The sequence below is a fragment of the Odocoileus virginianus genome, chromosome 1 (assembly GCF_023699985.2).
Source record: "Odocoileus virginianus isolate 20LAN1187 ecotype Illinois chromosome 1, Ovbor_1.2, whole genome shotgun sequence".
NCBI lineage: Eukaryota > Metazoa > Chordata > Mammalia > Artiodactyla > Cervidae > Odocoileus > Odocoileus virginianus.
The window spans coordinates 12,077,458-12,100,115 of record NC_069674.1 but is presented as its reverse complement, the minus strand read 5'-3'; the positions used below and the strand labels follow the sequence as shown (position 1 = coordinate 12,100,115).

At 53.5% G+C, this 22,658-nt stretch overlaps 1 protein-coding gene across 2 annotated transcripts in view; it reads left to right on the top strand.

The window, feature by feature from the left end:
* The window catches only part of ZYX (zyxin), a 39,020-nt gene extending 16,512 nt beyond the window's left edge, over positions 1–22,508 (top strand). Inside the window, exons 1-10 of one of the 2 annotated variants that reach the window (XM_070462073.1) lie at positions 13,471–13,588; positions 13,740–13,953; positions 14,432–14,631; positions 14,788–14,880; positions 14,998–15,492; positions 19,692–19,812; positions 19,974–20,143; positions 20,256–20,434; positions 21,252–21,372; positions 21,914–22,508. In XM_070462073.1, coding sequence (XP_070318174.1) covers positions 13,752–13,953; positions 14,432–14,631; positions 14,788–14,880; positions 14,998–15,492; positions 19,692–19,812; positions 19,974–20,143; positions 20,256–20,434; positions 21,252–21,372; positions 21,914–22,012 — 1,680 coding nt within the window. In that variant the 5' untranslated portion in view covers positions 13,471–13,588; positions 13,740–13,751 and the 3' untranslated portion in view covers positions 22,013–22,508. Of the gene's footprint in view, positions 1–13,470; positions 13,589–13,739; positions 13,954–14,431; positions 14,632–14,787; positions 14,881–14,997; positions 15,493–19,691; positions 19,813–19,973; positions 20,144–20,255; positions 20,435–21,251; positions 21,373–21,913 lie in introns of those variants that run through there. The other variant, XM_070462099.1, reaches the window with a different exon arrangement.
* The last annotated feature ends 150 nt before the right edge of the window (positions 22,509–22,658 follow it).

The following is a 22,658-nucleotide window of genomic DNA, read 5'->3' as shown; positions in this document are numbered from 1 at the left end:
TGAAACCATGTCTTTTCCAGATTTCCAAGGGATCCAGGGCAGAAAAATGTTTAAGAACTCCTGGCCTCTAAATACATGGTTGGTGGTGATGAAAGTGAAAGTCACTTAGTCATGGCCAGCTCTTTGCAACCCTATGGGCTGTAGCCTACCAGGCTCCTCTGTCCATGGAATTCCCCAGGCAAGAATACTGGAGTGGGTGGCCATTCCCTTTTCCAGGGGATCTTCCCAACCCAGATATCCAGCTCAGGTCTCCTGCACTGCAAGAAGATTCTTTTATAATTTTATTTATTTAGTTAGTTTTGGCTGTGCTGGGTCTTTGTTGCTGTGCGGGCTCTTCTCTAGTTTTGGCGAGCCGAGGCTGCTCTCTAGTTGTGGAATGTGGCCTTCTCACTGTGGCAGCTACTCTTGTCGCAGAGCACAGGCTCTAGGGCACTCGGGCTTCAGTAGTTGTGGCAGGTGGATTCAGTGGTTGTGGTTCCCGAGCTCTAGAGGACAGACTCAGTAGTTGTTGCACAAAGGCTTAGTTGCTCCAAGGCATGTGGGATCTTCTCGGACCAGAAATCTAACCAGAGTCTCCTGCATTGGCAGGTGGATTCTTTACCACTGAGCCTCCAGGGAAGTCCACAGACAGATTCTTTAGAGACTGAACCTCAGACAAGTGGTGGTGATAGTGGTGGTGAAAGTAATAGTGAAATTGTTAGTCACTCAGTTGTGTCCTGCTCTTTGTGACCTCATGGTTGTAGCCCACCAGGCTCCTCTCTCCGTGGAATTCTCCAGGCAAGAATACTGGAGTGGGTAGCCATTCTCTTCTCCGGGATCTTCCCAAGCCGGGGATCAAACCTGGGTCTCCTGCATTGCAGGCGGACTCTTTACCATCTGCGCCACCAGGGAAGCCCGATAGTGGTGGTGGGGGTCTCTAATCCTACAGAGCTAAACAGTCCTGTTAATAGTAAAAAACTAAAACTTAAAGGACCAAGCAAGACACTTAAAGATCCGATTTTGAAGAACACGTCCTCAAGACAAAGATATGTCCCTTTTATCTGTAGGACTGAGACACATCAAAGACATGCTTTCCACCAACAAATGCAGAGAAAGGCAGCTCTAAAACTCCACAGCTTAATAAAGTGCTGCTTTTGTTTTAATGGGAGACATTAGATCGTAATTAAGGGCCCGAAGAGGTCTGAGCAAGAGGAAGAGGGTCAACGTATCAGAGAGGAAGATCAATTGATACTGAGCACAAACTCCTAAGGCAGCCACAGGGATATGAACAAAGTTCAGGGAGAAAGATTAGGCTTAAATGGAGGTGTCCTGTTCTTCTTTTCTGGAAAGAAGGTTGGAGCAGATGCTGGTAGGTTGTGTGTTTGATGTTGGGAAATGATGGGTCTCTATCTGATGGCGTCTGTTTATTCCGAGAAATAGAGAGTAGGACCTAGGTATGGAGGAGACACAGAATAAAATAATAATCAATAATATATGAATATCACTTTACAGTTGACAAGGAGTTTTCAGTTTCTTTAGACAACAGTCCAACAAGGAAGCCACTACCTTTGCCTTGTAGTTCAGAAAACTGGGGTTAGAGGCCAATTCACTTTCTTTCCCCCAGGATTACCCAGCTGGAAAGCGAATAATCTAGAACTTAAACTCAGCCCCTTGGATGGAAAATTCATCTTGGAGGCCATAGGAAAAAGGTTTATTTATGTGTTTACTCATTTTTTAAAAAATAGGTAGTGTGACTTGATTCTGGAAATTTTATTTGATATACATTTTTTTCACTCATCTTTCTTTTTTAAGGTGGGGCCATTAGCTAAAGAGAGGGATATATCTATCTACATTCCTAAGGCGCAAAATGCAATGAGTGTCCCTCAGGGTGACTTGCAGCCCTTGTTGCAGGTCTTGGTACTGTCACAAAGTACTGGTGACAGGAGCAACTTGGTTCCTGTCACCACTGTGTATCACATCTGAGTCTGCATCTGGAGGCAACGAGGAGGTGATTCAAACTGCCATCGAGTTTACTCAACTTGTGGGCAGCCCTTCGTGTCTCACAGGAGGCCCTGTTTGCTTAAGGGACCAGATGTAGGCATGCTGGTACTGGGAAAGCTCTGTTAAAGGGCTGGGGTGGATTGTTTGGCAGAGCTTACCTGGAATAGCAAGGGGTATGGGTGGAAATCTAAAGACTCTGAAGCAGGTGATGGAAGTCTCAGTCAGTTCAGTTGCTCAGTCGTATCCAACTCTTTGCCACCCTATGGACTGCAGCATGCCAGGCCTCCCTGTCCATCACCAGCTCCCAGAGCTTGCTCAAACTCATGTCTGTTGAGTTGGTGATGCCATCCAACCATCTCATCCTCTGTCATCCCGTTCACCTCCTGCCTTCAATCTTTCCCAGCATCAGGGTCTTTTACAATGAGTCAGTTCTTCACATCAGGTGGCCAAAGTATTGGAGTTTCAGCTTCAGCATCAGTCCTTCCAGTGAATATTCTGTGTTGATTTCCTTTAGGATGGACTGGTTGGATCTCCTCGCAGTCCAAGGGACTCTCAAGAGTCTTCTCCAACATCGCAGTTCAAAAGCATCAGTTCTTCAGTGCTCAGCTTTCTTTATAGTCCAACTCTCACATCCGTGGAAGCCTGGATTCATTTAAAAGGGATTAATTTCCTCAAGACCCAGTGAACAGGAAGACACAGAATGGGACTTGGGGGTTGGGTTGCTGACACATGGAGGCAGACTCAGAGCTCCGTCTTGGATATGTCTGTGGTGGGAGTGTTGGTAGTGTGTTGGTTGTGTTTCCACACAGTAGCAAGTGGCCACAGAATCTGTGCTGGTGGTCAGTGGCATTCTCTTTCCCATGCCCTCATCCCTGGATCGCCAGTATCATCAGTAGATGAGGTTCCTGGCTGTTGTGCTGGGGCAGGGTTTTCCTGGACAGAGTAAGTTTGCTGAGGAAGGAAGGACTTCTCAGGGCAGCTAGTTATATATAATGACATAGTCCATAGCAGAAATGCTGTACTTTCAAATGAGCCGAAAGACCTCATTTGACCAATCTCCGCTGTCTTGGACCCCGAGGAAGATAAAACCTTTAACAGCAGCACAGGTCATTGTGAGCTTGACTTCCAGGTGAGGTTTGAAACCTTTGCAAAGTATTAGGGATTTAAGGTGAGCTCATTCCGGCGTGGAGGATGATAAAGAAGCTTAGTAGCATGGGCAATGATGGCAAACTCCCCACTCACTCCTGCCCACCTTGGTGCTGTCCCCAGACACATACCTCCGTGCATGAGCCAAAGTTTCCACGGGCAGGTCAGCATGACTGCATCCACGTTACACAGGAAGGATCCTGTGGTTCCCATTCAGCGGAAAAGAATGCTTGAACAAATGTTTCCCTGGTGACGCTCATAGTCTACTCTTTAGATTATCAAGGGAATGCGTTTGCCTTGTCTTTCCTTGGAGAAACAGGACTGTGGGAAAGTCTCTGAAGTGAACAGAATCACTTCAGATTTGGGGTACTATCCAAACATCTTGATGAGAAAAGCCAAGCCAGGGTTCTGTACTGATGGGCCCAAGGGCATCAGGCTGAGCAGATAAGCTGGAGTCGAGCAAAGAGACTGAGATATATGGACCAAGGAGATTGAGGAAAAAGTATATGACATGCAGAAAGTCAGGCAGCAAATGTTTCACAAAGGAGAGAGCGAGTCAAATATAGCTGATACGTCAAGAAAAGTGAGAACTGAGAGTTTTCCACTGAGTTTAGCAATATGGAGGTCATTGCTGACCTTGAGAAGAGTAATTCTGGTAAAGTAGTAGGGGTAAAAGATGACCACAGCAAGTTCAGAGAAAATAGAAGATAAATTAGAGATAGCAAGTATAGAACACTCAAGAAGTTTTGCTGCAAAAATGAGCAGAGAAATGGAGTGGTAGCCGGAGAGGAAAATTTTTTTTTATGGTGGGGCAAACATTAAATTAAAAGACACTTTTGAAATAAAAGAATATTAAAAGACAAAGTTAAAGGATGCTTGCTCCTTGAAAGGAAAGCTATGACAAACCTAGACAGTGTATTAAAAAGCAGAGGCATCACTTTGCCAACAAAAGTCTGTACAGTCAAAACTATGTTTTGACTATGTTTTCTACTAGTCATGTGTGGATGTGAGAGCTGGACCATAAAGAAGGCTGAGTGCTGAAGAGTTGATGTTTTCAAAGTGTGGTGCTGGAGAAGACTCTTGAGAGTCCCTTGGACTGCAAGGAGATCCAACCAGTCCATCCTAAAGGAAATCAGTCCTGAATATTCATTGGAAAGACTGACGCTGAAGCTGAAGCTGAAATACTTTGGCCACCTGATATGAAGAGCTGACTCTTTGGAAAAGACCCTGATGCTGGGAAAGATTGAAGGCAGGAGAAGGGGACGACAGAAGATGAGATGGTTGGATGGTATCACTGACTCAATGGACATGAGTTTGAGACAATTCCGGGAGATAGTGAAGGACAGGGAGGCCTGGTGTGCTTCAGTTCCTTGGGTCGCAAAGAGTTGGACACAACTTAGTGACTGAACAACAACAAAATGATAGCTCATCAGTATACTGATGAGAAGGATCCAGTAAAGAGGGAAGACTGAAATTCAAAGCAGTGCATTAATTGCTGGAGCAACCTTCTAAAATAGATGAGAAGGAACAGAATCTAATACAAGGGTGGCAGGGAAGGCTTTAAATAAGAATATAGGTAGTTCCTTATACTGCAATAAGAGGAAGAAAGACAAAGGGCAGGTGGGAGGGGGGATGTCAGGGGAGCCCAGGCCGTCTTTTCAATTCCTTCAGTTTTTCCAGTGTGACAGGAGGCAAGATCGGTGGCTGTGTGTGAGGATGAGAAAGGAGAAGTTGAAAAGAGAGAAGTCTTTCGAAAGAGTGGGAAATGAGTGGACAGGAGAAATTGGTATGTTTACCGGAAGTAGATTTTCTGGGTGGCACCTGAAACTCATCATGAATTTCAAATGAGACTGGTCGGGATGTCTGTGTGTTTTCCTCCAGCTCCACTGAGCTGCCTGGGTGCAGGTGTGGGGTTGGTAGACTGGAGTTGAACCCAGGTTTGGCTTTGGTCCAGTAAGTACCAAAGAGTGAGAGAGAGGCACCAAGGAGCTTAGAAGAGATGCAAGGGAGGTGGGGGTAGGGGGGATGAGTCTCCTGACTACAGAAGGAATTTCAACTGGGGAAGGAGGACATGATGGGGAAGGGAGAGAGAGAGAAGATCATGTGAAGTGTCGGTCTCACTGGATCCAAAGGATATTAGGGTTAAGGTAAAGGAAGGGAGTGAACTGAAACGAGAAGGAGTTGGTTTGGGAGAAGGTTACTTAAAGTTTAGATTGTGAAGGACTGGTGCAAGATCTGTCTAGAACTGGGACCAGTGCAGTAGCCACTAGCAATATGTGACTTATCCAAACTGAGATGCACTTATGGTAAAGTTCATACCGAATTCCCAAGACTTAGTGCCAAAGACAGTGATGTATTTTATAATTTAAAGATACTGATTATATATTAAAATGATAATATTTTGGATATATTGAATTCAGTTCAGTTCAGTCACTCAGTTGTGTCCGACTCTTTGCGACCCCATGGGCTGCAGCATGCCAGGCTTCCCTGTCCATCTCCAAACTCCCCAAGCTTGCTCAAACTCATATCCATTGAGTTGGTGATGCCATCCAACCAGCTCATCCTCTGTCATCCCCTTCTCCTCCCACCTCCAATCTTTCCCAGCATCTGGGTCTTTTCCAAAGAGTCGGCTCTTCGCATCAGGTGGTCAAAGTATTGGAGTTTCAGCTTCAGCATCAGTCCTTCCAGTGAATATTCTGTGTTGATTTCCTTTAGAATTGACTGGTTTGATCTCCTTGAGTCCAAGGGACTCTCAAGGGTCTTCTCCAACACCACAGTTCAAAAGCATCAATTCTTCGTGCTCAGCTTTTTTTATAGTCCAACTCTCACATCCATACATGACTTAAACTATTCTATTAAAATTCATAGTTTCTTTTTCATTTTCTTTTAAAATTACATATGGAGCTTCTGTGTAAAGAATCTGCCTACAATGCAGGAGACCCAGGTTTAATCCCTGGGTCAGGAAGATCCCCTGGAAGAGGGCATGGCAACCCACTCCAGTATTCTGGCCTGGAGAATTCCATGGATAGAGGAGCCTGGCAGGCTACAGTCCATGGGGTGGCAAAGAGTCGGACACAACTGAGTGCCTTTCATTTCACTTCACATGGGGCTCACACTGTATTTCTACTGGTTGTCGTTGGTTGAGGTGATGATTTCATGTCCTAAATAGTCCTCTAATCTATCCACCTTGTCCATCTCCACAAACCTTCCCACTGCACCTGGAGCTCTACCGTAGCCGCCGAACTGGCCTGTCCACATCTGCAGTGGACCTTCCTGTTATTTTCCACACTGTCCCAAGATATCCAGCCTTGGGAGGTTTTCAAAGCTCTCAGACCTTTTCATGCTGTTCTTTTTAACCTGAAGCTCTGCAGCAGCGCCTCACTCTTCTCAGAACAAAGACAAAACCCTTCAGCATGACCTGTTTCTCTGCACAGCCAGCCACCCCTCCGGCTCTGTGGCAGCCGTGCTTGTACATCATTCTCAGACACCCAGGTCACACTTGCCTCCCTCGGTGTAAGCACGGGGCAGGCTGTGCTCACAGCCATCACAGGGCTCTCAAATGCTGCCCCTCCCCCTCTGTCTGGTCAGCTCCTCCTTATCTTTCAGATCGCAGCTTGGACATCCCTTCCTTGAGCTCCCCAGCCATGACACATCTCCCAGTTATGTGCTCTATCACTTGCATCATCTATCTTTCCCCTGAGGGCCTTGGCAGTTTTACATTTTGCTTGTGATTATTTGGTTCACATCTCCCCCTGTCAGCTCCCCAAGGGCACGGACCCTTCATGAGAGCTTACGATCGTATTCTGGTTTTGCTCAGTATTCTATCTCCAGCACCTAACAAGTGTCCCGCACATAGTAGATCCTCAATAAATACTTGTGAGTAAACAAGTGAATGATCCAAGATGTTCTAAAAAGCCTTTAAAGAAAGTGAAGTCGCTCAGTCGTGTCTGTCTGACTATTTGCGACACCATGGACTGTAGCCTACGAGGCTCCTCTGTCCATGGGATTTTCCAGGCAAGGGTACTGGAGTGGGTTGCCATTTCCTTCTCCAAAAAAGCCTTTAAACTTTACCAAATGCAGGGTCTCCCTTGATCTAGTATGAGATTTCAGTGGTTCTGGAACTCTGTTTCAGTCAGAAAATGTATATGAGGTCCTGGCTTGGTGGTAGGCACTCTGCCAGACCTCCTAAGCTGCTGGGACTGAGTAGGCTGCTCCATGTCATGAATGTCTTCTGGAGGCATCTCACACTTGGGTGACAAAGGCCTGTCTCCAGCTTTCTCAAGCATGTTGGGGAGCTTTGGTAGGAAGCCGTCTCCTGCTCTAGGTGGATCCCCTTCCCTTTTATTTTTTCTGAAACTGAGGGTTCATTTGGCACACTCACCACATGTCTGGATGACAAGGGCGGTAACAGCTAAATGGGTGGCAAGAAGGTGCCCGAGGAAGCTCTCGAAAGCTCTGAGGGTTGGCTCAAGGGCACTCACTTCCTGTGTCAGGCCGGCCTGGTGGGTTTCTTTACATTAGGACCACTGTGTTAAAGGGAGTGTGGCCAGGTGGTGGAGCCACTGGAGAAAGCTGAGGACTTCTCATCTCAAGCCGCTAGGCTGTCTGTCTATATTTAACCTTCCCACTCACTGACATGTTTACTTCCTGTAGTGCCTTTGTTGGCTATTTTCAGTGATGAGCAATGGAGCTTCTCGCCCTGGCTCTCTCTCTGAATGCTGGCTCTCCCTGGGTTCTCGGTGCCAGCAACCTACCTGTGCTGCTGTGGGTGCCCTGGGTCTCTTTTCCTGTCTGCTCTTCCCAGCTCCCTCAGCTGCTGACTTTTCGCCATCTGACCATCTGCTTTGCTCTGCCCCCCACAACCACCACATATTTCTGGCTGGCTGATGCTTGCAGAGTCTCTGGGTGCCCATCTGGCTCAGACCTGGGGATGTATGGAGACTTCCGTGCCTCCTCTGACCTCTGTTCCCTTAATACCCTATGCAGGCTTGGCTCCCCTGGTCCTAGAATCCTCCCTGCTGCTCAGACCTGGTGGGATAATAGTAACAGTGAGGTTTAAACAGTGAGGAGGCCATGCAGCTATTGCAATTAGTTTAGCCACGTGAAGCCGGCAGAATGGGTGGGTGAAAACTTTGTAATCTAATCTTAACACTTTATTATGCTAAAATATCTACTTAAGTGTTTCTACTCTAAATGAAGAATGCCTTAAAGGAAGGGAATGGGCTTACTTATCTTTATATCCTGTGTCCTATAAATTGAAGTCACTCAGTCGTGTCCAACTCTTTGTGACCCCAAGGACTGGGCCTACCAGGTTCCTCCATCCATGGGATTTTCCAGGCAAGAATACGGAGTGGGTTGCCATTTCCTTCTCCAGTAATAAAGATGTTATTGGTAAATGTTGGTTGAACTGAGGTTGGTGAATGGAAGAGAAAAGTGCACAGAGGCTGATGTTCTGATGTCCGGAAAAAAGGAGGAAAAGTGGGGTATTTGTGGTTTTAGATTCATCCCCTCCATGGCGGAGGTGGGGGTAGGGTAGGGGATGTGGGGTGTGGGTGCCCCTGGGCTCAGCAGGAAGCTGCTCTTCCCTGACTTTGCACAAAGATCCTGGGGTGTTTCTGGGGGCTTCACCCTCCCCCATCCTCACTCCCACCCTACCCTCCAACATGCCTGAAGCCCCACTGATGATGGATTCTTTTGTCCTGACAAGCAAATGCAAGTGGGACCAAGAGGGGAGTAAGTTTGGGAGGAAGTGGGAAAGCTTCTGACCACAGTACCCAGTATTCAGTGGGAGGAAACACTATGACATAAGCAAAAAGAGATGATGACTCTGTCATTTCTCTTCTTTCTTTTCCTTTTTTAAATCATGAAAGTAATACTTGTTCATGGAGAAAAGGACAGTTATAAAAGCCTTCGCTGTTGTTGTTTAGTCACTCAGTTGTGTCCAGCTCTTTTGAGACCCCATGGACTGTAGCCCACCAGCTCCTCCGTCCATGGGATTCTCCAGGCAAGAATGCTGGAGTGGGCTGCCATTTCCTTCTCCAGGGGATCTTCCCGACCCAGGGATTGAACCCGTCTCCTGCTTGGCAGGGGCGTCCCTGGTGGCTCATATGGTAAAGAATCTGCCTGCAATGCAGGAGACCTGGGTTTGATCCCTGTGCCAGGAAGATCCCCTGGAAAATGGAATGGCAAACCACTGCAATATCTTGCCTGGAAAATCCCATGGACAGAGGGGCCTTGCAGGCTACAGTCTGTGGGGTTGCAAAGAGTTGGACAGGGCTGAGTAACTAACACTTTCACTTTCACCTGGGAAGCCCAAGACCTTCTGCCTTCCTCCACTTCTATATCCTAACACCAACTACTGTTAACAACTCTTTGAGAAGGAGCTGGAAATGTTCTATTATACAAATATATATTTGTATGATATATAATTATATATTGTATAATATACTATTATATAAATATATCATACAAATATATATGTATACATATCATACAAATGTATACATATATACATATCTCACATATACATAACATGTGTGTGTAAACACATGCAGATGGACAGATTGACAGACAGATACAATTTTATGGAAGAAGAAAATGGTGGCTCAGGGAACTGAAGTGTAGGATGGAGTTGGAGGTTGACCTGAAGAGGTTGTCTGCTTACCAGGCTGGGGCTCCCCAGGGAGCAAGTGATGCACCGCAAGGGTATAAGTAGGGTGCAGGGGTGTATTCAAATAATTATATACTTGCATTGCAAAAAAAATGTTTGCAGTTTAGGAGGTGGGAAATCTAACATCCAGCTGGCCTCAGTTTCCTTAACTAAAAAATGGGATAATAAGGAACGTTCCTCACAGGTTTATTGTGAAGATTAGGTGGGGTAACAGATATTGTGCCCAGCACCCCTCCTAAACTTTATCTCAGAGCGTGCTATTGTTGCTATTGTTACGATGGTTGCTGTACTTGCAGGCCTAGCACAATGCTTGGCACACGCTTGATCCTCTGTCCATCTGTGGTCCATATACAGTAAGAACCTTGTAATTGCATTCCTCTTTTCTTTTTTTTTTTGCATTCCTCTTTTCATTTAGGAATTTCTTTCTTTTTTTCCCCCATTGTCTTTATTCCTTTTTTTTTTTTCTTTACTGCTTATAACTTCTTACTTTATGTTGTGAGACCTTGAAGAAAACTTTCCGGCACCTGATGGATATAAATCCTTGGAGGTATATGGAGATATTTTAGACAGCAAAGGTACCTGCCCATTTTCTTACTTCCTCTCTTTTGCCTGGCTCCAAGCTGTTAGAAATGATTAGGTGGGAACATCTACTTACTTGCCGAAGGAAGGATTGTTGTTGAAGCTGAAGCTCCAATACTTTGGCTATTTGGTGTGAAGACCCGACTCTGGAAAAGACTCTGATGCTGGGAAAGATTGAGGGCAGGAGGAGGAGGGGATGGCAGAGGATGAGATGGTTGGATAGCATCACCGACTCAATGGACATGAATTTAAGCAAACTCCAGGAGACAGTGAAGGACAGAGGAGCCTGGCGTCTTGCAGTCCATGGGGTTGCAAAGAGTTGACACAACTTATGACTGGATAACAACAACATCTACTCACTACACTTTTACACATGCTACCGGAGATCAATTAGAATTGCTTACTTAAGAAAATACCTAAAACACATTAGTGCTGCTCCTACTCATTGTGTACATTTTATTTATTTAGGTTGCATACATTTTAAAAGCATTGACCTTGCAGCTCCATTTGAGACATCCTGACCTAGTGAGTCTGTTCTCCTGAGATACTCTGTGTACTCCTGGTATTTAGAATGCCTGGCTTAAAACTTTTAGCTTTAATATTCTGCATCCCGAATGCTCTTAGTTGTCAGTAAAACTGAGCCTGCCTACGCACTTTTCTATTCTTGATTTATAAATAGGTTCAGCTGCCTAACAATTAAATAGACTATATTTTGCAACATGCACATTCCTTCAGGAGATAGAGGGCAGATGGCTTTTACTCTTATGATGCTATCTGGAAACCATCCTCCTGACTTTCCTAAGTGCATATGTTTTGAAGGATTGGCAAGGAGACTTTTGCTCTCACAGGAAGTCTAGTATCAAATTTCTAGCAAATCTTCACAGGGACAGGCCAGGACCAGCTTACGCTGGTCCGAGAAGGTCTGCGCTGCATGCTTATATTATACATGGCTACACATGCCTGTGGCTGTGAGGAATGCCAGTGACAACTGAGAAAAGAACCATCAGTGGGATCCCAGGAGACAAAGATGTAGTCCTTAGGTAGAATCAAATATTTGATAAGACTGAAGGAAGGTGAAGGCATGCACATACCAAGGCCCATGAGAGATGTCCCTGGCAACCTGGAAGGGGACCTATGGGGGAAATGGTGTTAAAGTAACCTGTCAGAGCTGGGACTTGCATAAAAATACTGGGTATTATACAGCAATTTCAGATATATTTATTTTCCCATATAACAGGCTCCCCCGGTGGCTCAGACAGTAAAGAATCTGCCTGCAATGCAGGAGACCTCGGTTTGATCCCTGGGTCAGGTAGATCCCCTGGAGAAGGGAATGGCTACCCACTCCAGTATCTTGCCTGGAGAATTCCATGGACAGAGGAGACTGGCAGCCTACAGTACATAGGGTCTCAGTTGGACATGACAGAGCAACTAACACCTTCACTTTCACTTCCATATAATACAATGCATGCTGTGCTGTGCTAAATTGCTTCAGTGGTGTAATGCAATGAGTGCTGGGATTAAGTATCATCACTATTTTTTTTTTTTTTTTCATGGAGAAAATTATGTGAAGAGAAGGAAAAGACTTGTCCCTTAGTTGGGGCCCTCCAGCTGGGTCTCAGCCCCATGGCCTCATTCTGCTCTCCTGTATCCAGGGTTACCCCACCTGGATATAGTGGGTGAGGAATAAGATCAGACATCAGAGCCCTCAAAGAGACCCAGTTCTAGTCTAGCTCCTGCAGCCTACTGGGCATGACCCTGGGCCGAAGTCTTAAGTTCCCAGCCTGTTTTCTCACAGTAAATGTAAGAGGTGAGTCTGGACAATCTCTAGAGTGTAGCCCAGAGGCTGGCTGACAGTAGGGAGGGCCAGGGACTGTCCATACTGAGTGGCGTGTGCAGACGGGGACTGCCTTAGATGGCAGTAAAGGCTGGGAACACAGCGTCCAGGGTGAGGCACTGGACCTGCAAGCCAAAGCGCCTCCCGAATCCCGTTTGCAGGTAGTGAGGGTGGTAGAATTCAGCTGGCGATCTGGTTAAGTTTCCACGTTCAGTTGGAAAGAAAAAAGAATGAACCCAGGTCTGTCCCTTTCCTAGGACCTGGGGCACAAGAAGGCTGAGAAATCCCGTCGGACCAATGGGGGGCTCCACCGAGCGCGGTCTGTGAATCCCCCGAGGGCCGCCCCACCAAGCACAGCTTCCTAGAGGGTCGGTCCTGGTGGGCGCTGAAGAACGGGCGAAGAGGGGTCGCCCGCGTCCACGCCTGTGCTCCCAGTCCCAAGTGTGCGGGGGCCGCCCGCGCCTCCGACCCGCTACCCCACCTCCACGGCCAGGCCTCTGCCGCCTCGACTCTGATCCGCTGGCGGGGGCGCGGGTGATGCGAATTCCTAGAAGCTTAAGTAGCTGCCCGGGCTCTTAAGTTAGGATCCCCCAAAGGGTCGCTGAGGTGCGCACTCACCTCTCCGCCTCCCCCCCCCCCCCCCCCCCCCCAAGTCACAGAGGGCCTGGGGTGGGGGTGGGGGTGGACGAAGGCAGGGAGAACGCCTCTCCCTGTCCACCCAGAAGGCCAGTCCCATCCCAGTCCTGCCAGTCTGGGCTGTGCCGGAGGGGATTTGGGGCGCGGGGCTGGTGGCTGGGTAGGAAGGCGGAGGAACAGCTGGAGGTGGCAGGTAACGGCAGGCCGGGCGAGGAAGGGGCCGGGCCGGTTCGGAGGCGCCCCCGGGCCGCTTGAGCACCTCTGGGGCACCCGCCCGACCTCCGCCGGCTTAGCCCGGAGTAGGGACGGTGAGTCAGATCTCGGGCACCCGCGGGTCGGGCGGGGAAGGAGGGCAAGTCAGGAAATGACATCAGAGGCCTGTGTTTGGGGAGGGGGTGGTCTGCGCCCGGCCGGGGCGGCGGGGCCGGAGGGGCCCGCCTGGAGGGGTGGGGCCGGGTCGGGGGCTGGGAGCGGGGGCGGGAGGACCTCGGCGAAGCCCGCGGTCCCGGGGCCGGAGCTGGGCCTCTTCCTGGGGGAGTTTACCGCCGCGGCCACCTCCCCGCCTCTCCCCGCCCCCTCTCCGGGCCGCTCCTTGTATGGTCTGCGCGCCGCGCTCTCCCCGCCCTCTCCCTCCCTCCGTCTTCCCTGCGTCCCTCCCCGCCCGGCTGGACCGGGACGCAGAGTCCGCGGACTCGGCTGCGAGGCGGCCCCCGGCAGACGCGGCGCGCACGCTCCGGCCCGCGGTGAGGCGCGGGGAGTCGCCCGGCGGCCGCCCACGGGGTCGGGCCGCGGGGGCGCGGAGGGGAGCCGGGCCGCGGCGCCGGGGGGCGGGGGTCGGTCCTCAGCCCGGCTCGGCGCGGCGTAACCCCGGCTCCCCCCCTCCACCCCCCGCAGCCCGGCCTGGCCATGGCGGCCCCCCGCCCGCCTCGCGCGATCTCCGTCTCGGCTCCGGTGTTTTACGCCCCGCAGAAGAAGTTCGCCCCGGTGGTGGCCCCGAAGCCCAAAGTGAACCCTTTCCGGCCCGGCGACAGCGAGCCGCCTCCGGCCGCTGGGGCCCAGCGCGCACAGATGGGCCGGGTGGGCGAGATCCCCCCGCCGCCCCCAGAAGGTAGGTGGCCGGGCTTGGGGGCTGGACCTCGGCGGGCGCCGGCCTAAGCGGGGAGTGGTTTTGGGAATTCGGGGGATGTCTGGAAAGGTTGCGGCGGAGGGGGCTGGGCTCCGACACCCAGTCCCGAGCAGATGTTCTTAGCTCATCGCGGAGCTCGTGGCTGGGAGCCAGGGCTTCTGGGACAGTTCCAAGTCCCCCCTCCTGGGGGTGGGAGGCGGGAATGTGGGGCGCGAATGTTCCCCTCTGGGTCCGTTTTCCGAAGTGAAATGGGAGATGCACCCCTTCTTTCCTGACCCGAGGCTCTCAGGGCGCCCTGCGAGCACTCCCCCGCCTTTACTTTCTTTCTTGTGGGCTTCAGGACCCTCCAGAGACTTCTTGGGTTAGAGGTTAGGGGTTAGAACAGCTTCTTCAAGGAGGGGAACTTGACGAAGGGTCGGCGGGCCCCTGCTGACCGCCCTCCGTCTCCTTCCAACCCCAGACTTTCCCTTACCGCCTCCTCCGGTGGTCGGGGAGGCAGATGACGCCGAGGGCGCCCTGGGAGGTGCCTTCCCACCTCCGCCGCCCCCGATCGAGGAACCGTTTCCCCCCGCGCCTTTGGACGAGGAGATCTTCCCTTCCCCACCGCCCCCGCTAGTGGAGGAGGGAGGTCCTGAGGCCCCCACCCAGCTCCCATCGCAGGTACGGAGGCCCTGGAGGGGCAGCTACAGCGGTCACATCCCCAGGGAAGGAGAAGGAGGGTCCTTTCCCGCCGACCTTGGCGGCATCTCTTGCCTCCGAGAGGACGGGGTGGCGGTGGGTAACTGGGATGGGGCGCTCTGACCCCTGCCCCTGTAGCCCAGGGAGAAGGTGAGCAGTATTGATCTGGAGATCGACTCACTGTCTTCGCTGCTGGATGACATGACCAAGAACGATCCCTTCAAAGCCCGGGTAAGGAGCAGGAGAGCAAGGAAGGCAGGGCAGTGAGGAAGGGCGCCGGGCTGGAACTCACGCCGAGGGCCACAGCCTCCTCTAAGGCACTTCTCTCTCCTCTGCCTTCCCTCGCAGGTGTCATCTGGATATGTACCCCCACCGGTCACCACTCCATTCATTTCCAAGTCCAATACTAAGCCTGCAACTGGGGGCACAGCACCCCTGCCTCCCTGGAAGTCCCCTTCTAGCTCCCAGCCTGTATCCCAGGCTCAGCCTCAGAGCCAGACACCATTCCATGTCCAGTCTCAGCCCCAGGCCAAGCCCCAGGCACCCCCCCAGCCTGTGCCTTTGGCCACCACCCAGCCTCGGGGGCCCCCAGCCTCACCTCCAGCCCCTAAGTTTTCTCCGGTGACTCCCAAGTTTACCCCTGTGGCTTCCAAGTTCAGCCCTGGAGCCCCAGGTGGACTTGGGTCCCAGCCCCATCAGAAGTTGGGGCCCCCTGAAGCTCCCTCTTCCACTGGCACGGGCTCCCCTCAGCCCCCCAGCTTTACCTATGCTCAGCAGAAGGAGAAGCCCCAAGTGCAGGAGAAGCAGCATCCAGTGCCGCCACCGACTCAAAACCAAAACCAGGTGAGGGTTGCAGGGAGACTGGGCTGATTCCCTGGGGGCTGGAGGCCAGGGAGGCAGGAAGACCGGGCTGAGCCCTGGGGCCTGGAGGCAGAGCTAAGTCCAGGATCCTGAGCCTGAGTGGGGTGTGGGGTGGTGGGATCGTTTTCAGCCTCTAGGGTTGGATGGTGGAGAAAGCGCTTCTGGGGGAGAGCCTGGCAGGGTCTGAGTCTGGGTGGGGCCTGACTGGGAGTAAGGTGAGCAGCACCGACTCTGAGTTAGGGGGAGGATTTGGTGTACCTTCCCCTTTGCCCTGCCCCAGAAAATTAAAGAGAAGGATGAGATCATCAGCAGTCGAACTTCAGATCTTCCCCTTTCTTGGATTCTTGAGTTAATCTCTGCTCTTCTACGTACTTTCCCTGCCCGAGGGCCCATCTGGTGATAAGAGCCACTGGCAATAAACACTGGTAAACATTGGCTGAGGCAGCCAGCTACTGCTCCTCCATGCCAGGCACTGTGCTCTGTACTCGGGAGGGAAGAGACCTCAAAGAGCTTGAGCCTAAGGAAGTCAGTGGACCTGTTACAGAATTCCTCGCTCACAAGACCCCAGGCAAGTTAGGTGAACTTTGAGCCTAGGTTCGTCATCTACCTTCACAATGGTTGTGAGGATTACGTGAGCCAGAGCTGATCCTGGGGGTCTGTATCGAGCGCGTGAATGCTCAAGGTAGAAAAGTTATCACTCCTGTCTGACCATTCCCACCTTCCAGTTCAGGAGACTAATCGTCTGGGTTGAAGGGATCTTGCCAGATATTTGGTCCAAACAACCATGGAGTTAACTGACAGCATGGATTTCTGTGTGTGTGTGTGTGTGTGTGTGTGTGTGCAAGACACTGTAGGAAGAGATGCCAAGTGCCAATGAGTTTTGCAGAATTCCGTTGTTACAGGAACTCCAAACAGGGAGCCAGTGTGGAGGCTGGCACATTAGGAAAAGGCATCAGGGTGCTGGTGTGCCTTTAACCATGGCGGGATTTAAGAATCCAGAGAGGAGAGGGAAGGGCATTCCAGTGGGAACAGCCCGAGCAAAACTCAAGGGCACAGATACACCAGGGGTGTCTGGAGGACAGGTAGAAGGCCCCTGGGGGGAAATTGTAGAACTACACTTAGAGAGGTGGGTGGGGCCTTGGGGAGGCAGTGGGGATGAAATAGTGCACCTAGGGAGCCTGGGGGTCCTGGAGAGGCGGGAATGTTGTCTGAGTAGAGGTGTGGCTGCGTCAGGAGGTTTGGGGGAAAGTTTTTCCAGCAGAGGTGTGGATTAGACGTGGGAGGTCAGTGACGCGTGGGGGTGCACTCCTGGGTGACAGTAACATTGGCAGAAATGAAAAATAATGCCCAGATCAGAGAGCTCTTACAAAGGAAGCACCTTCAGGCTCATTAGCTGATAAGCAGTTGGAAGAGGATGGGAGAGGAGTTGAAGAAAAAAAGAAAACACCCGGATGTGTTGGGGAATGACAGAGTTGCTGACAAAATAGAGAAGTCCAGAAGGGGAAATGGTGTGGACGGGAAGGGGAGGGTCCGGCTGTCAGCATGTTGAGCAACAGGTTCCAGGAGGATCTCCTTTCAGCTGGAACTGTCATTCAGTCAGAAATGGGGGGCGGGTAGCAGGAGGGGGCCAGACGAGAGGTGTGTGCATGCATGGGGGTCCAGTGCGGTGAGAACCGCCGCCCAGAGGCTGCTCACACCGGGAGGCTGGGAAGAAACCTGGGGGATGCTCCTGTGTGCCTGGGAGGAGTGGGAAGGATGGCAGCAGGAGGAGGAGAGTCACGGGTCAGGGTGGCATTTCTAAAAGAGAATGGTGGCCGAGGGGCCCCTTCAGCGTGGCTTCGAGGGGGATGAGGGCTAATGTAAGGCCAGGGATTAGGCGGTTCAGGATTCAGAAGCTGTGTCCTTTTGAGGGGCAGTGAAGGAGTGAGTGGGTGGTGAGAAACTTGGGAGTCACCCAAGTAGCCTGTTCTCAGAGGTTGGCAGGGGAACACGGAGGGAAGACGTGTGTGCGTGCATGTGTGTGTGTATGTGGTCTGTATGTATAGGGTTGACGTTAGGGGAGGAAGACTCAGGTGTGTGTGTGAACCAGGAGGAAGAAGTCCGTGGAAGAAAGGGCTTGGGGTCCCTGAGAGCTGGGCGCACTGTTGGTGCCAACTCCACCCTCGGGGCATTTCCAGCCCAGAGACCTTGGACAGGGTGGCTGCAAGCAGGCTTTTGTGATGAGGGAGCTTGGGATGGCGGGCTTCCAGCTCCTGGGTCACGTAGGAGGTGAGGTCATCTGAGAGCGAGGGGGCAAAGCCGTGGGGGGCTGGAGGCGATGGAAAGGTTTGGAACAGCTGCTCTGGGGCAGGCGAGACTGGGAACCCACAGCAGCCAAATGCCAGCCAGCCGCGCCTGGATGGAGGCTGCGGAGGGCCCCGCAGTGTTTGATGAGCTCCCTCTGCAGTCTCCCCACCTACTTTCTGCAGCTGGGAGGCAGAAACAGGAAGCGGGCGGTGGCGTGGGCCCAGGGTTGATTGAGATCGGACTAGATAAGGGACGGTAGTTGACTGGTGGCCAGGGTGGCTGTGAGAGCCTTGTGGAAGTCAGTGGTCGAGGGAACCAGGCCTGCGGGGAGGCCAGACGGAAGGGAGCGGATGCAGAAGGCATGTGGGAGAGGGTTGGGAGTCAGAGGTGCCAAGGCTTTTCTGAGCAGGTTCCTTCAAGGGGTGAGAATGGGAAACAGGGAGGAGGTGATGGTTGGGAGGTTGAGCCCAGGATCTTGGAGGTGGCAACCGGTAAATCTCAGGTCCGAGGGGTCCCACCGTGGAAGGTGACTGAGCCGGAGGGATGTTTGGAGCTGTTGGAGCTGAAGAGGCATGAGTGCCACGCATGTTGAACGTGGAAAGTTGGTGCTGGCAGGCAGAGAGAGGGGGGAAACAGCAGCTGGATTGTGTCGTGGAGTGTGGATACCCAAGGGGAGCCGATATTGGAATAGTTCATACTTCCAAAGAACGGAAGAGGCATTTAAGTGGCACCAGAGAGTGAGGGCTGGCTGTGTCCTCATTCCTCTGTCCCCAAGATGCCAGAAGGGAAAGACTGGGAGCGGAAAAGTTGAAGCTTACGTAGAAGAAGGGGCTCGCAGGAGACTCCCACTGTCAGTTAAAGACAGGAGGAGGCCAGGGAAAATGGCTGAGAGCTGGAACGTCTGTAGTGGATGCAGCTCTTGATGCAGACAGGTGTGAGGGTGGTGGAGCCAGGGCTGGGGGCAAGATGACCGCAGGAACAGGGTGGCTTTGAGATTCCCCGTGTCAGGGACTGAAGGCGTTGGCAGGTAGTGCGTTCAGTGGTGGGGCCCCAGTCCTGGTGGACTTAGCAATGGAGACCAACTCAGCATTCCTGGGGGACCATGTCATGGAGATGGTCCTATAGGTCAAACAGCCCCCATGGGGCCTCCTCCCGGGATGTCTCAGGGTTACTGGCACTGCCGACCTCCCAACTTCACCCCACCCCCAACCTGCAGCTGTCTCAGGACGCCCCTGAACAGGAGGGGCGGGCTGGCTGGAGAGGGGCCACTGGAGAGTGGCCCTGCTCTGAAGCCTCCTGGGGAGGGCCTGGGGTCAGTCGGGTGGTCCAGGATCCCCCTCTATGAAGGGACCCTGGGACCTCTGCGTGGGAGCTGGGGGCTGGGCTCCTGCAGACGGCGCTGGGGTTTAACCTGACTCCCGCTGTGTTGTACCCTCACGCTGACAGGGGCTGCCGGGCAGCCGGCGGGACGGGTAGGTGTGTGTGCGCGGGGCTGCCCCCGCCACCGCGCGCCGGGCTCTCCATGGGGGCCGTGGCCCAGCATGCTCTGTGGGGCTGACGCGTGGCCTGGGTGCTTGGCGCTTCCGTGACCCGAGTTGCTGTGTGTGTGGCCTCCGTCCGCTCAGTCGTTCCGGCCTGTCTGTGTGTGGGGGCAAAGCGGGTGGCAGGGTCATCCTCGTCCCCTGATTTGTGTGGTGCTGGGGGGGTCAGGGAGGGAGGTTGAGGAGCTTTTGGGGGTCCCACCAACCTGAGTATCTGGAAAACAGGAGACGGGGTGGGGGGTAGGATTCGTCCTTTTCGGGGAGAAAGCAGAGAAGCCAGCTGGGGTGGGTTCTTGGAGGGCGGTGACCCTTGAGAGAGAGAGAGAGGGTTTGAAGAAAGTGTTGGGATTTCAGGTGCGCCCCGGTGGGGCCCCAGGGCCTCTGACACTGAAAGAGGTGGAGGAGCTGGAGCAGCTGACGCAGAAGCTGATGCAGGACATGGAGCATCCTCAGAAGCAGAGCGTGCCCGTCAACGGTGAGAACCCACCGCCCCGCCTGGAGGGACGGCCCCTCCATTTCCGGGCTGTTCCCAGGCCTGCGGCTCCCGGCCTCATCTGTCTGATGCCAGCCGACCCCTCGCGAGCTCTCTTTTTGCCCTTTCTCCTGTTTGATCTCCATCGTCTCTGGCCTCTCCAGAGTCCTGTGGCCGGTGTCACCAGCCCCTGGCCCGTTCGCAGCCCGCGGTTCGCGCTCTGGGGCACCTCTTCCACATCACCTGCTTCACCTGCCGTCAGTGTGAGCAGCAGCTCCAAGGCCAGCAGTTCTACAGCCTGGAGGGGGCTCCGTACTGCGAGGGCTGCTACACCGTGAGTCCCAGGGTCGGGGGGTCAGGGCAGGCACGGGGCAGACAGCTGGCCCTCGGGTGCCGGTTCCCTGCCAACCTCCAGCTGCTACCACCCTCCCACCCCGCCTCCGCAGGACACCCTGGAGAAGTGCAACACCTGTGGGCAGCCGATCACTGACCGCATGCTGAGGGCCACGGGCAAGGCCTACCACCCGCAGTGCTTCACCTGTGTGGTCTGCGCCTGCCCCCTGGAGGGCACCTCCTTCATCGTGGACCAGGCCAACCGGCCCCACTGCGTCCCCGACTACCACAAGTGAGGACCCCCCACCCGCCTCCGGGCCCTTCTCTGGGTGCCAGCGATGGTTCGTTTGTCTGGGAGCCAGGCTGCCCTCAGCCCCAAGACCGCTCTTCAGTCTTTTGGGCTTGCTTGCCATCCCCACCTCCTGTCTGTGGATAGCAGGGACCGGTTCATCGTGACTTGGCTGTCCAGTGGCCTTTGGCCTGCCTGCTCGTCCCCTTCCCCAGCCTGGGTCTCGCTCTCTGAGGTTTCTTTCTGGTGTGGTCTTGTGTTCAGCACTAGACCTTAGTGACTTTGTTTCCAACGTAGGCTCCTTTCTCAGAGCGCCTTTGGAGATCAGCTGTTTGGAGCTCAGGGTTTCCCTTTAGAAACATTGTTTACAAGGTAGCTACTTGCTGAGGCCATTGGCAAGGTTCCGATGATGGAGCCAAAGGACCAGAAAGCTGTAAGCTCAGACCCCCCACCTCTGAGTGTGAGTGGGGTGTAGGTTTCCAGGGCTCGGTATCCCTCTGGGTCCGACCCCCCCAGCCCCAGGGACCGGGCCGAGGCGCCCGCATGATGGGGGTTTAGCGAGGGCTGGGGGTCCGGGTTGGGGTCCTCTGGGAGTGCTTTGGGCAGGGGCTGCAGTGCGCGTGGTGGGGGTGGGGAGAGGTGGGACGTTCCCGATGAAGACCAGGTACAGCAGCCAGCCTTCAGCCTTTCTTTTGAGCCTCCTCCACCGAGGCTTGTGGGGCAAGACGTACAAAGCAGTCTGCCTTGTCACTTCCTTGCGCTTGGGGTAGGTCAGCGCCTGGCGCCCTGTCCTGACGCTCTCTGGCATTGCGCCCTGCAGGCAATACGCCCCCAGGTGTTCTGTCTGTGCAGAGCCCATCATGCCGGAGCCTGGGCGCGAGGAGACCGTGCGCGTGGTCGCTCTGGACAAGAACTTCCACATGAAGTGCTACAAGTGCGAGGTCGGCTGCACCCCCCCGCCCCGAACCCCTCGGGGATGGGAGGTTGGTGGGACGCTGCTCACGGGTTAGGCGGTGGACAGTGCTAGCTTGCAGGACCCGGGTGCTGCAATTTGAGGGTGGGCAGTGGCGGCGCCCACACCCGCCCCACAAAGATGCGTCCTTGGCTTCAGGATGGCCGCGTGGGGTTCTCTGAGGTCACTGAGTGATACAGAGAGGAAAGGGGGCTGACCCCCAGGAGGGAAGAGTGTGGCTTTGTTGTGGGAGGTTGGGGGTCCCCGCGAGGTTAAAGGAGTCGGAAGAGAGGTGAGGCAGGTGGGAGATGCCCCACTGGAAGCAACCACTGCCCATCCTGGGGGAGAGTCCTCGGGGACAAAAGTGTGGGTGAGAGGGTTGGGGATGGGAGCTGGGGGCAGCTGTGGCTGGGCCGATGCAGAGAGAACAGGGCTGAGCCGTGAAGCGTCCGGGCTCCCGATTTAAAGATGGAGGTGGGGCGCGTGGGTGGTGGCCCTCTCGGCCAGCGCGCTCTCTCTGCTCCTCTCAGGACTGTGGGAAGCCCCTCTCCATTGAGGCGGATGACAATGGCTGCTTCCCCTTGGATGGCCACGTGCTCTGCCGGAAATGCCACACCGCCAGAGCCTAGACTGAGTGAGGACTGGCCCCTTTCTCAGACTGCAAGTCCATTCCCCCATCAGCGGACCGCCCACGATGAGACCACCTCCTCTTCACCCTCCCCACAGTTATTTTTTGACGTCCAGCCCCTCCCTTCATACCAAACCCCACCCCAGTCTCCCTCCTGCCCTGATCCAGGGCCCCCATGTGGCCTCGGGGCTGCAGAGTCCCAACCCTGGGGTCCAGTCCCCCCGAATCCTGCAGGGACCACACACCATCGTCCAGGTAACCCCGCCTGAGGGTGCACCGGGCCGAGCACTGCTGCTTGCACTGCTGCACCGACGCCCTTGGCCTGCCCTTGAGCAGCCCCGTCCTCTGCTTGCTAAGGGCCAGGAGATGCCCGCACCCGGCCTTCTGGGAGGCTGGGCTGGGCTCACCAGCCTGGACATTCCCCCACCCCCCAGCCCCAGCCCCCGTGCTGCCAGGTTGTGGCTACACAATAAATAAAAGACAGTGTTTTCCAGAAAGCTTAGTAGTTGACTTTTTTGTACCTACAGCCCTAGAGGATGAGATGGAGATGTTTAACCGCTCAGTTGTGTCGACTGACTCTTTGTGACCCCATGGACTGTACCTGCCAGGCTTCTCTGTCCATGGAATTTCCCAGGCAAGAAGACTAG